Genomic DNA, 14,832 nt, shown 5'->3' with positions numbered 1-14,832 from the left:
GGTGATGAATCCCCTCCTCAAGCTCTAGCCCTTGATCTTGTTCTACTCTCTAGCTTCTATCTCTACTCTTCTCCAAATGAAATGAAATGTGAAAATGTTGTGAAAACCTAATTTTCACCAACAACTAGAGTTTTTATATGTGCTCTATTCAATTGGGCTTATCTCTCAACCTTAATGGGCCTAACCCATTTCTATTCTAACACCCAAAATGTCACTACTCACTTAATGGTAAATTACAACACTAACGGTCACTTATCGGTAAATAAAATAATTACTACACCCTCTAGTAACTTGGTAAAATAGTAACTCTCACTAAACACTAAAAAAAATAACTTCCTGCAAAATTACAAAATTACCCCTGCTCTCAAAATGACCAAAATGCCCATAAGTCCAAAATGACTAAAATACCCTTCTACACCGAATTCTACAATTCCCAACCAAAAATACACACAGATGCAAATAATCACATAATAGCACACACAACACACATAAATAAATAAAATAAATCTAGCGAAAATCAGGCTGTTACAACTTATATACCAACATAAAAATAACAAAGTATTGCATTAGTTTCAGGGAGAACAGCTGCTGCGGCATTCATCAAAGCCGTATCCCTGTCAGTCACAACCACCTTAGGTGTAACACCTCAATTTTCTAATTTAATTAATTCCATGAAGTTTAAAAGGTGAAGTTTTAGTTAATACTATTGATGATTATGCTTTTGCTTGAGTGTTATTTTATTGATTGAGAAAATATAATATTGATGATGATTGAAGAGTATTATGAGAGTTTAATTAATATGATGGGGGAAATTAAATAAAAATAATAGAATCAGGAGGTGTGTAATATAAGTTTAAATAAGTGGGGGAGGGATGGAGTAAAAGGATAGTGGGCTGAGAAGAAAAAGGATTGCAACGAGTGGCCGGTCTGAATATAAATAAGAAAACATAGAAGTTAGGGAGTATATTGCTGAACGTGGAGAAAGAAAGAAGAGAAGAGTATAGGAAGAGAGAAACCCTACCTGCAACAAGGTCAAGTCGAAAACCAGAGATATTCAAAGAATTTCAGGTAAGGAGGAGAATCTTTGCACTTTAGGATGAAGGTGAGAAAAACACAAGAGGGAGGTTGAATTGTGTTGGCTTTTTCTTCTTTTTAAACTAGGTCCACAACTAACAATTGTTCAAATGTTACTAACTAAATTAGTCACATTTTCCTTGATTTAGTTACAACTTTTAATTATTACTGGATCTCAATTATGTTGTAGTGAATTGGTTGTCCTCCTCATACCTAAGGTATTTTCTTTTTATGAAAAGAATCGGGCCTTGATGTTGTGAAAAAAGAATTGAGCATATTTGAAGTGTGAAATGTTTGTTCTGGTAGAAAAGAAAAAGTAAAGAGAGTCATAAAAGAAAATAGAATTTTGCTCTCCACCCAGCACGTTTTGCTCGCACCCTGCAGCCATGCCAATTTTGCCCTTGCGCATGTTAACTAACGCAAGTGTAATACTATGCGTTAGTTAAGTAACGTTGCGTAAGTTAAGATACGCTAGTGTAAAACTCTACGTGAGTTAACTCACGCATAGGCATGTATAAAAAAAAACACTGCGTGAGTTAACTCACGCATAGTATTACACTTGCGCGAGTTAACTCACGCACTACTGATATATCAGTACAGCATTAAATGCTGTACTGATGTGCATTGAATGCAGTTTGGGTCCAAACCCTAAAATGCTCGTAATTGAACCTAATTACGTCAGTTTAACAATATTATTGGATAATACGACTTGGTGCATCAAAATTACACCAAAACATCGTTTTTTTCACAATCACATAATCACACATAACGATCCAAACGGTCCAAATTACACAAATTCGTCGGTAATGACCCGTAATCATTTAAACATACTTAATGACACGTAAACGATCCAAATTACAAATAATTAGAGACAAAGTAAGTAATGCAAGCAATAATTGGTGTGACATAACCGGCCACCAAAAAAATAATTCATTTCATTTAATATATATATATATATATATATATATATATATATATATATATATATAATATTAGTTACATATTGGCCACAAATATACAAATTACATAACCGGCCACCAAAAAATATGTCGGGGTGTAATACCACAAAAAAATAGGACGAACACCAACCGACCTATAACTTTCCTAACCTATTATAACCTATCTAAGAGGTCTAGTGATATTCCTAAATTGCCGTCCTCTTCCATGTCCTCCGTCCATTCAAATTCTTGTTCCTTTTTTTGCGGGGTGGGAGTATCACCACAAACAATTGGATTGTGCTCATTTGTTGGTTTCTTTGGCGGCTTAGGCTCCTTAGACATGAGTTCATTGAAATCGTTTTGTCTATCCAAAAATGCAAAATGCCAATTCTCCGCCTCACCAATCTTGTTGTTCATCCACTCCTTACAACTAGGTGGTAACAGACAACCTTCCTTCAAAATCACATGAAGATAGTGATCGGGAATTAAGCAAAGACACATGATGTTGGAATGTGGATTAAGTGGAGGAGCACTTCGGATTGGGAAATATGTCTCACATACACCACCCATTGTTTCGGACAAAGTCAATAGAACAACGGGTCTTTTGTAGCAGGAAGCAATAATGTGACCCATATCCGGAGTGGTCATCCACTTATCTGGAGGCGCAACACCAATTTTACGTTTTGGAGGGTATAAACCATTCAAGATTATGTTATAACGCTCCTCCGTGTCATATATCGGCATGTAGTCACTCTTATGATTTCTCAACTCTTGAATAAGTGCATGACGAATCAATACGTGATCTTCCTCATCCATCCCCAAGTGCCTAGCTATCACCCGAAATCCACAATGACCATCCCCTTTAACATTCACAATTTCTTCAACAAAAGGCCTCATGATATTTGGAATATGTGAAATGTATGGGATATTCCAAAACGGTTTTGAAGTGGAGGATGAAGCTAATGTTGAATCATGCTTGGTCTGTTCAATCATGCTTGGTCTGTTCATCATGCTTGGTTTTGAAGAGATTCTAATGTATGAGCATAGAGTTTGTTCATCATGCTTGGTCTGTTTGGATCTTATGTTGAATCAATTAGTTGAACCCTACCAACAACAAAAAAAGTTGTTCTACTCAAGTTTATGAAAGCTTCTACCTTATTAATCACATGTTTTAAGATAATTTTAAAATATTTGGTTCCTTAAAAAGTGTCCTTGATACATTTGCTAACATTTTCAATATACACTATTTTTTTGACAAATTGAACTTTTGTAATTATGTAGATTAATACTTTACACTTTTTTTTGAAGGAATTAATACACTACACTTACTTTCATTTTTGAAAATACTGCTAGCTTCGTCGGTGGACCTAGACATCTTGTAGAAGAATGGAAGAAATGCGCGTTCCAAGTCCTCCGATGTGCGCGTCTGAGAATTGATTTGAGAAAATTAAGTTGAATGTAAATTGATTTATATTTGGATGAGTTTTTAATTGTATTTAAAACTAAATATCATAATGTATAATTACTAAATAAACATGGGATAGAAGTCAATTTGATCCCTAAATAGTAGTCATAATAATCCTTTTTTAAAAAAAAATAAAAATAAAATAAGAAACAATATGTATTAATGAATTAAGTCATGGAAATACACCTCCTGAATGGAGTAATGAACCTCCTCAACCCAAATACTATTTGGATTAGAGTGGGCCAATTGAGCCAACTTATGGGCTACAACGTTTGCTGTTCTAGGGATGACACTGAACCTACACGTGTCTAACATAGATTGCAGCTTCAGGATTTCATTCAATATCCTTCCAAGATAAGTTCTAATGTCTGAAATGTCATTTTGAACAAGTTTGAACACCCTTTCGTTGTCTCCTTCGAAGATCACCCTTTTGAAACCACTATCAATAACCAACCTCATAGTTTGAAGGAGAGCATACGCTTCTGCAATCAAGACATCCTCATAACCATTCATCTCCCACTCTGCAGAGACCATGACTAACCCATCTCATCTCTAACAATGGTTCCTAGGCCCCATTTACCTGATTGTTGAAGATTAGCGTCGCTATTGGCCTTCACCCACTCGATTTCAGGTTTCGTCCAGCGTTTAGGACGAGAGCTCGGCAAAGGGTGACATGGATGAAGAGGTGTGTCAGACGAAGAATCAGGAGAAGTGTTGGCGTGGAGGAATTCATGATTGCAGCGCTCAGATCTCTTGATAATCTCTTCTTCAGGTATGGTAAGATCTTCAAACACTTGCTGATTTCGGGCTTCCCATATATTATATGTTAGGGATGCTATCTGTATGATAATATCTTCCTTCTCTGATAAAATTACTTTAGCAATCCAGTCCTTAAAATCATGAACAGGCTGATCTGTAATTTTAAGGCTTAACTGAGAGCCAAACCATGTTCTAGTAATTAAAGGACAAGACATAAAAACATGATTAAGGGTTTCTACTTTGCTGTAGCATCTAGGGCACAGAGGAATACACTGAATGCCTCGTTTATCCAACTCAGACCTTATGGGGAGAGAGTTATTGAGAATTCTCCAGAGTATAGTTTTATGGCGGGGTATAGTGTGGAGCGCCCATAACTTTTTCCAAAGTTGGGAATCTGGATTGCTGATAGAGGGATTAGGCTTTAAGCTAGTTTTCCAGCTTTGGATAGCTTTATATCCACTTTTGACAGAATAGGAGCCATTTATCTCATGCATCCAAATAAAGGTGTCATTACTGTTAGTGTTGATTATGGGAATCAAGTTAATATGGTTGGAGTCAATAGAGAAGAAATTAGTATCAATAATTTGTTGATTCCATCCTGAACCATCCTGATGCAATAGCTCTTTGACCAGAGTGACATTTGCTATACCTCTACAAGGAGTGACAGGTTTGAAGCCATTATTTTGTGAGATCCAATTATCCTTCCAAATTCTGATAGTGTTCCCATCACCAATATTCCAACACCCTCCTTTATTCAAAACCCATATAGAGTTGAAAATGCTCCTCCAAGCATAAGTAGGTGGTGTAGGTTTTTTTTTTTTATTTTTTTTCTATCAATCAAAAGTAAGTATTTTTGTGTATCGTCTCCACAGGGACTAGCGCGATATTCAAGCCATTCAACAATCAATATTGTTCTAAGTGCATGGATTTAAAATGTTTGTTTGTGTAAACCTATATACACTATTTGACATAAAATAAATAGAGAAGAGATAAGACCAATTCGCTTGGGGTCAGAGATACTCAACCAAGCGTAACAACTGCAATCTCACGATCAAATAACGGATTCTAGCTTTTTAAACGATATTATCACAATCACTCGATAATATCATTCGTGTCCAAATGATATCGTTATTTCTAAGGGATCGTTTAAACATCGATTTCCCAAACATTTAAACGATCACAAAGTCGATTGTATAGTTTAATCGACAATTTCCCAACCGATTAAATTATCTAAAAGCATTAAGTCCTAGATTAAAAGTGATTATCAAATATTAACATCTATGTCTAGAGTGATAACTTAAGATAGATTGTTATTCTATTTCTAGATTCAAAAGTATGTGTCCATATCATTTTAAATCTCATAAAACATTAAATGCAAGAATAACAACAATATTGAATAAATAAGCTAGAACCATATGTTAAAAGATCAAGAGTTACATAATGGCTTGTTTGAATACCTCAAAACCCACAAGAGTAGATGTAGCTACATATGTCTATGATAGCTTTGCAAAGGATGAAGAAAAGAGATGAAGATTCCATACCTAGATTCATGATGTCTCAACAAATCTTGTGTAGAATCTACTCCTAACACCTTGCTTTGTGTTTCTCTATGGACTTGCCTCTTTCTCTAAGAACCCAAAAAATACCCAAAAATGGTGCTGCCTGTGCAAGAAGAACGTGACCCTCCTCTTATGCTGTTGTGTAGCTCCTGTACAAAAGTTGCTCCCAAAATGTGTGTTTTTTTTTTCTTTCCTTGTGCGGCTCCTTTCTTTGTTTCTTTCGGGTCAACCAAAATCCACTTGGGTCAGAAGCCCAATTTATAAATTCTAGCACATGGCAAGTGTGGTGTGGCATCATTTTCTTTTCTTGTTTTTCTTCTAATTCCCAAGCCTGCTGCACGTGTGGTTCATATAGTAATAACTAAGACATTATATAGTGATTCAAAAGTTGTCAAGTACTTAATTTTCGTAGTTTAATTTTTTGCATGTTAGGCGTGAAGCCAACCAAGCTGCTCATTATTTAGCTAAATATGCTCTTAAGTATTCAGATTCCATATGGATCGAAGAAACTCCGCCTTGTATTTCTGCAGTCTTGGCATTTGATTTATTGCCAGACTTTCGTTAATGAAATTGTCTTTAACGTCAAAAAAAAAAAGTATGCCACACACACCTTTGTTATCTAATCTCGCCATTAGTCATAGTAATAATAGGCACTAGTACACTATTTGACTCAATAAATAAGGACATGACATTTTATTTAAAAGGACTCTAAATTAAGTACTAAACTAATAAAAATAGAATTAAAATTTAATTAAAAAGACTCTAAAAATGTGATATGATGGACTGTCATCAGTAGGCGAACTACCTAATGATGCTTGAAGGATGTCAGAGTATGGGAAGTACTTTGCTTTGAAGCATCTAGACACTAAGGAATTAGGGAGAGTGTGGAACCTCCAAGCTTGTTTAGCCAGCATAGCAATATTAAAATTCCTCAGCACTTTAAAACCCATGCCTGTTTTATCTTGGTTTTCGGGTGTCAAACATTGGTTACGTTTGAACCTTTTAAACCGGTGATATCTTATTTTTTCTTGGGAAGGGAAAAAGTAAGCAAAACCCTTGAGAATCGAGGTCCGGGAGTTGTTTTCGCTACGGGAAGGTGTTAGGCACCCATAACGATTATAGTATCCTATAGGAACCGTCTTTAATTTCTACGCGCGCGCTTTATTTTTAAATGCTATTTGAAAATGTTATTTACACCTAAAAGTTACTAAATGAAGAATTGGAGGGAGAAGAATGTTTTTGGATTTTTATTTTAGTTGAATTGAAGGAATTTTGATTCCTTGCCTACGTACCCGATTAAGGGATCAAATCCACCGTAGTTCTCTTCCAAAAATGTTTTTGTTTTTGTTGGTTGATTTTAAGTTTGAAAATGGAATTTGAAGAATAAGAGAGAGGCCTTAAAGGCATGAGAATTTATGAAAAGAGTGAGGTTTGATTAGTCATTTTGCAAAAGAAGTCAAAGTTTGATTATTTTTCATTGAAGTTTGATTAAGAAAATAAAAGGAAAATTCAATGGGGTTTTGACCCCAAGGTTTATTGTGAAAAACGTTTGAGTGAAATTTGTTCAAGTTTTTTGGGAAAATGATTTTTCTAAGTATAAGGCCTAAACATACATCTAAACATACAATCCTAAACATACATCTAAACACGCATATTCTAGCTATATAGTGATGTGTGTGCATGTGTCGGTGCTTGTGTCGGTGTACATTATTAGAGTCCATTGTCCTTTACATCATACCCTAGATACATTCTATGGCCTCTTTGCCAAGAAATTAAAAGTGCATAAAGGAAAATATTACAAAACTCCTAAGTGTTTACATTCTAACTTTGGTACAAATTGAATTGCAAGGAAAATAGAGATGAATATGGGATGAAATGGAGATGCTTATGAAATGATGTAACATGAAATGAAAGGAGTTAGTAGCACATGACAATATCAAAGGAAATAAAGCAAGAGGAACACTAGAACATAAAGGATAGAAAATGAGTGCAAACATGGCTAAAATTTGTTCATAGAATGCAAGAACCATATGACCTATAATTCTCACATTCCAATACATTTTTAAAGGTTTAGAATCAAGTCTTGGAATGGGAATTAAGGCAACATGATTTACTTGGCATTTTAAAACAAATTTTAAGCATATTTGCATTATTTAACTACACAACTAACTTGTAAACTAAGTAAGTAATCAAGATTCATACTCATGCATTAATATCAACACAAACAGTGGCTAAAACGCCCTCAAATCAAGTGGCATAGGTCACAAGTGTTCATCAAGCAATTGGGATTGAAATCAAGCAAAGTTTCATTCATTTTTAGCATAAAATATGACAAAAATAGCAAGAAAATTAACACCTTATTTTTTAACCAATTTTAACATGTGAAAATTATCACAAAATGCTACAAAACTATCAAGAAGCCTATATGAATTTTTTTAGGAATTTTTTTTTAAGGTTTTTTGAGCGCACAGGGGCGCAATTATCAAAAGGCAGTGTTAGAAACAGCAAAAAAAAGGACAAAAAACGAAAACTGCAACAAACTCAGGCCCAGGCCCAACGTCCAAGGGCTTGGACGCACAGGAACCACAAGATCAATCCATATAACATACAAACAAAACGCAGATCGACGCAGGCCGTCAGATCTACGATCTGACGGCTCAAAAGCCGCCAGTGTACCGGATGAGCAAGGAGCAGCGCGCATGTGATCAGGAAAGGATATATAAACCTATTCAGTACCAAAAACAATCACAACACACATATTTTTCTCTCTCTAACCTCAAGAAGAGAGAGAAGCTCTCAAAGAACAACCGATCGGAGAAGAAAAGGAGGAGGTGGCCGGAATTTCTCCGGTGCGGTGGTTGGCCCTAGCGCCGCCGCACCGGAGCTTTTATTGTACCTTTTTTTGAAAACTTTTACACTAAAACGACCGTCTCCTTCTTCTCTACTCAATTCTGGACTTAATTTTTTCGAAACTACACTCAAGACTTGTAGATCTAACGGGTTAAGAATGTTACCTCTTGTTCTTTGGATTCGGATCTTGACGAGTTTGAGTGGTTGATCCTTGAGCTTACTCCTTTCCTTCGCTTCGTTCTTCTCCGATCTTGCCTTGCTCGATTCGTGCTTGCTCTCCAACGATCTAGTTTTGCTCGATTTGTCTTTGTTCTTCACCGATCTTGTTATTTCACTCTGTTTCTCGTTCGTAACTGTGACGTTATTGTTGTTTGAATGAACTGGCTTTTGGTCTCGAATTCACGTGGTAGTGATTTCGTGAACGAATCTGAGATATGAATTGGTGATTTTTCAGTTGATTACGGTGGTTGACGGTGGTATGAGTGGCGGTTTTGGTTAGTTACGGTGACGGTTATGGATGGTTAGGGTTTGAACATTCAAGAGTGTTCTTGAATGTTCTTGATTTTTCTGGTGATTTTTGGTGTTTTGATGCGTGAGAAAGAGAGAGAGAAAAGTGGAATCTGTTTCTGAAAAGTGGTTGTGATGTGGCACTGAATTAATGGTTCTGTGTGACTTGGCCTTTGACTGGGCTATTTATAGCTGATGTGTAAATTCCTGGACCAATAGGACACTGCCATGTGGCATAGCTTTGTAACAAACTTTCTGGACCAGTAAAAGACTGACACGTGTACAACACAGATGACTTGGACACACATGGACTAATCTGCAATTAAACTAAAAAAGGACTGAAATGCAAAAAAATGACAAAAAAAGGACTTAAAAAGTAATTAATAATAAAATTGGTAAAAAACGTAATTTGGAAATAAACGTAAAGTGAAACGATTAAAATTGACAAAACGGACTAAAACGAACAAATGGCCTAAATGAGGTACTTTAAAGTAACCTCTCTCTGCCGAAATTTCGTGTGAAATGACCAAAATGCCCCTGGGGCTAAAACGACTAAAAAAGACTCAGATGCAATTTAAGAATGGATTTATAACAGGGATTTGAAACAAAAGTTTATTTAAACCAATTTGAAAGACTCAGAGACAATTTTTAGTATTTAAACAGGGCTTTGACACTTGAAAAGACTAAAATGCCCCTAGGGGCAAAACTGACTCAAAATGACTTCAAATGCAATTTTTGAACTGGATTTTGACACAGAATTGAAATAAGGACAATTGAAAAGACTCAAACAAATTTTTAAAGATTGAAAGGAATTTTATCATAGGAAATGACTAAAATGCCCCTAGGGGCTAAACTGGCTAAAAAATGACTCGACTGATATTTTTTGAAACAAATTTTGACATGAGATTGAAACAAGGACTTATACAAACCAATTTAAAAGACTCAAACAAAATTCAAGGATTAAAATGGGTTGAATGCAGGAAATGACTAAAAATACCCTTCTATGTGATTTTTGCAAGTAATATTGAAATAAAATGCAGAGAAAGATGTAATTGATCAGAGACAAATCAAATGACTTGAAATGCAAGATAAGAAGAATTGATTTGGTATGTTTAGGTCCAAAATTAGGGTATAACAATGCCTCCTTCATGTTTGGATCTGAAGAGCTTGTCTTTACTGATCCAGTGAAATTGCTTATTAGAGTCTGTACTGCCCCACCAGAAGGAGCAAACTGCTCTTTCAATTTTCTCACACAACCCCTTAGGTAAAGAAAGCAACTCATAACATAGGTAGGGATGGCTTGAGCTACAACCCTGATTAAAACCCCCCTCTACCCTCAAAAGATAGGCTCTTTTCTTTCCAGCCTTTCAGATTGCTCCAAATATGTCCATAATGAAGTGAAAGTCTTATTTCTTTGACCTGCCAAATTGAGTGGGCAACCCCAGATACTTCTGAATAGTATCACTGATCTTTATAGGTAAATTATCTTGAAATTTCTTTTTATGCTCCAAAGATATATTAGAGTTGAAGAACATTTCTGATTTATCCATGCTAATTCTTTGCCCAGAGGCCTCTTGATAAGTATGGAGGATTTCCATAATGACCTTAGCTTCCTCAGGTTTAGCGCTACAAAATAGAATGTTATCATCAGCATAAAGTAAATGGGAGATGGCAGGTGCATTAGTTGCTATAGAAATACCATGTATAGAACCTTCAAGTTGACTTTTTTCAATCAAGCCTGAGAGGACCTCAGCGCAAAGTATACAAATATAAGGAGATAAGGGGTCTCCTTGTCTATTACCTCTGTTTGGTTGAAAAGAGTCAGTTGGATGTCCATTAATAAGGATGGAAAAGGACACAGTAGTAATACAAAACATGATAGTTTTAGTAAGCTTAGGGGGGAAACCCATAGCATTAAGGGTATTTTCAATAAAGTGCCATTCAAGGCTATCATAGGCTTTGGCAATGTCAAGTTTAATTCCTACATAACCATTGTTTTTCTTTCTGGGTTTCCTGATATATTGAAAATCTTCAAAAACTATTAGCGAATTATCAGTTATTAACCTACCAGGGAGAAAAGCACTTTGCTTATCATGGACAATGTGGGAAATAACTTTCTTGACCCTATTAGCCAGTGTTTTTGTGATAATTTTCAAAATAACATTACACAGGCTAATAGGTCTGAAGTCAGATGGTTTATTAGGATTCTTAATTATAGGGATAAGACTAATAAAAGTGTTATTAATATTAGTGATAGTCCCATCATTATTCAGGATATTTAAAACATAGTTTAGAATGTCTAAACCAATGACTTCCCAATAATTTTGGTAAAATAAGGCAGATAAACCATCAGGGCTAGGGCAGAATTAGCCTTCGGGCTTTTTATGGCTATTTGAACTTCCTCACTAGTGAAATCAGTATTCAGAATGGAAAAGTCATTGGGAGAAATTCTGTTTTTAACTACATTATAAATATCTTGGTTATCTTGAGTGTTAGAGCTTTCAAAAATATTTTGGAAGTGATTAACAAAAATAGATTGAATTTTGCCACTATATATCCTGCCAAGTAGAGCCTGTGGAATCCTGAATAGCATGAATGGTGTTCTTCCTTTTTCTTTTATTAGCCTTATTATGAAAATACTTTGTGTTGCGATCCCCATGCTTAAGCTAATAAACTTTGACCCTTTGGGACCACCAAAGTTCCTCCTGTTTAAGTAAATCATCAAGGGAGGCTTCCATAGGCTTGATTTGATTCACACTATTCTGAGTAAGGATGGTTTGCTTTATAGCATCCAGATGTAGTTGGAGATTGTTTATCTTCTTAGAGATATCTCCATATTTAGCTTGACCGCAAGAGGATAGTTGGTCCAGGGTGTTTTGAAGCTTCCTTATACTATCTCCATGAGTGTATTTCCATGAATTTTCCACTATCTGAATGCTCTCCTGATCCTGAGCCCAAAGTTGCTCAAACCTCTGGATTTTCCTGTGCTTTTGTTGATTGTTGTGTTCATTAAATGCAAAAAATTCAAGCATGATAGGATTGTGGTCTGAAGTATATCTGAGAAGGTGATAATTACAGAACCTAGGAAAAAAGATTAACCCAATTAGAATTGGCACAAAACCTATTTAGTCTCTCTTTAATGTGGTCATTATTAACTTGGTTATTAGCCCAAGTGAATTGATCACCTTTGTACCCTAGGTCATTAAGGTTACAATTATTAAGAGTTTGATTGAACATATTAGTGTGATGGTAGTCTATACCATTCCCTCCTATCTTCTCTGAACTATTTAAAATAAGATTAAAATCTCCAAAGACAAGCCATTTGGAGGATTTTCTGGTTTGATAAAGTTCATTAATAGAAGAGCAGGTTAAATGTTTTTGGGAATGGTATGGAAATCCATACATACTAGTAGCAAACCAGGAACTATTCAAATTACAAGAAGTAATGTACATATCAATATGATTTTTATTAGATTGTAAAATATCAAGATTTACATCATTAGACCACATAAGGGCTAAGCCACCAGATCTGTGGCCATTTACAAAATTACAATTTACAATGAAATGGTTAGGGAGAGAATTACTAACTAAGCAAGACTTAACTTTTTTGTCCTTTAGCCTGAAGCCTTGTTTCCATTAGAAATACTAAATCAGGAGCTTGAGTTTTTAAGAGCCTTTTAAGGGCTCTAGCTGCAGAGGGGTTTCCAAGCCCCCTGCAGTTCCAGGATAGGTACTTCATTGTGGCTGGCTGGCCATATTCTTAAGGCCTGCCATGTGAGTATCATGATTTTGAACCTCTGTAATGTTGTCTTCCTTTGAGCTAGCAATTTCCAGTTTTCTCTTGTTGATTGTGTGCTTTGTAGACTTCTTATCTAGTTGATTTCCTTGTGTCTCCACTGAACCTGGATGAAACTGAGTGAGCATTTGGGTAGTTGAGGTAGTGTGTACAGATGTCTGCACTTGACTCAAATGGGGGGATTTCTGATGGATGTTTTGCCCAGTAGAAGAATTTCCTTGTTTCTTCAAGCTCATAGTAGCCATCTTTACCATAAGACCTTTAGGAATGGGGCTGAATTGCCCTCCACTAATGGATTTCTTTGGGTTGCTGCAGAAAGTTTTATCCTTTTTTTCAATAATTTTGCGCCCATAGTTCTTAGATCTAAGCCAGGCCCCCCAGGATTGGTATCTCCCTCCAAAGGAATATGTGTGTTCCTACAGAATTCCATATTGTGACCAATTAAACCACATCCAAAGCAAAACACGGGTAGATTTTCATACCTGAAATCTACCCAATTGATTCCATCATCATTCCCTATATACATCACAGCCCTAATAGGGTGTGCAATGTCAAATAGGATCTTAATTTTCACAATTCTAGCATTGTCAGGAAAGTCATATAGATCCACATCAAGCAAGTGCCCAGTTGGGCCCCCATTTCTACCCATAGTCAGAGATTTGCAGTGAAGGGGTAAGCCTCAAAATTGGATCCAGAGAGGTACATGATTGAAATCTAGATTACCAATATTCAAATTACGGTTCCACCCATGTAGAAGCAACCAACAGTTTCTGATAATCCAAGGGCTGCCTTTAAGAATTCTTTGTAGATCTATCTCATTGACACTTTGATTTGAAGCAGTTTGTCCTCTAATTCACTGACTTTGAATCCATTAGGGTTGCACCATATGCCTGACAAAGTGTTGTGTATTGGAATAGGTTTTTCGGATAAAATCTTACCCAAGATGCTATTTTTACACTGATCAATGCTTTCCTGAACATCTTCATCCTGGTAGTAATAGAATGGATCAGAATTGTTGTTGTTGTCTGGGCTCTTGTCTTCTTGATATTGATTGTGCAAATGTTGTGCAGGTGAAGGACGTTCTTGACCAGGAGATTGATTAATGTTGCTGGGGTCTTCTCCATATAGTTGTTGGTAGAAAAAATTTTGGGTGGGGGAGGGAATCTGGAGTTTCTGTATTTTGTGAGATCGAAGAGAAGTGGAAGGGCTATTGGTTGGGGAATCTTGGTTCATGGTTTTATAGAGAACACCTTTATCTTTAGACTGAGACATGATAGGGGTGATGGGGAGAAGGAAGGAAGGAATATATGGAAAAGGAGAGGAAGGGGAAAGGGATTGATGAAAGAGATCGATGAATAAGCAGGGAAGGAAGCTAGAAGATAACAAAGCACCAGAAGGTGTAACTGCAAACCTATATAGGAGAAAACAAGGGACAGCTATCAACAACCCAGATGGGATGAAGAAGGAGGCAGGAAAAGGACAGCTATCAACAACCCAGAAGGGATGAAGAAGGAAAACGGTTGGAAAAAAAAAGAGATTCAAAGAAAATAGTAAATCACGGTGAATATGATTCTTGAAAATCTTGGAGCGATTTTGTTTTCTTCAATCGCTTTCTTTAAAAGGTTATTTATATTCCTTCAATATCGAAATTTCAAATAGGCTTTGTACTATGTTAGTCAAAATATATTTGAAGGAGTTTTTATTAGTCAAACTAGAGAATAAAAAAAAGCAGTCAAAGTGGAGGATAAAGAAAAGAAAAAGGAAAAAAAAAAAAAACAGTGAAATAAAGAATAGTTGTCAGCCATCACTTACTTGCACTTTCGAAAATGTATTACATGTTAAATTGAAGCTATTTGTTAAATAAAGAATAGTTGTAACCCATCA

General features: G+C 35.9%; 1 protein-coding gene and 1 long non-coding RNA gene across 2 annotated transcripts; one reads left to right on the top strand and one right to left on the bottom strand.

Moving 5' to 3' along the window:
- Positions 1–2,186: 2,186 nt before the first annotated feature.
- LOC146915205 (uncharacterized) lies at positions 2,187–3,005 on the bottom strand. The gene has a single exon (XM_085721278.1). The coding sequence runs from the start codon at positions 3,003–3,005 to the stop codon at positions 2,187–2,189; it is 819 nt and encodes a 272-aa protein (XP_085577404.1).
- Positions 3,006–3,855: 850 nt separating this feature from the next.
- LOC146915204 (uncharacterized) lies at positions 3,856–14,832 on the top strand. Its single transcript, XR_015014506.1, has 2 exons — positions 3,856–4,254; positions 14,019–14,832. It is a non-coding gene; the product is annotated as an uncharacterized LOC146915204 (long non-coding RNA).

The sequence above is a fragment of the Medicago sativa genome, chromosome 6 (assembly GCF_051527215.1).
Source record: "Medicago sativa cultivar Bolivia chromosome 6, Bolivia_mono, whole genome shotgun sequence".
Lineage (NCBI taxonomy): Eukaryota > Viridiplantae > Streptophyta > Magnoliopsida > Fabales > Fabaceae > Medicago > Medicago sativa.
This window is presented reverse-complemented; position numbering and strand designations above follow the sequence as displayed.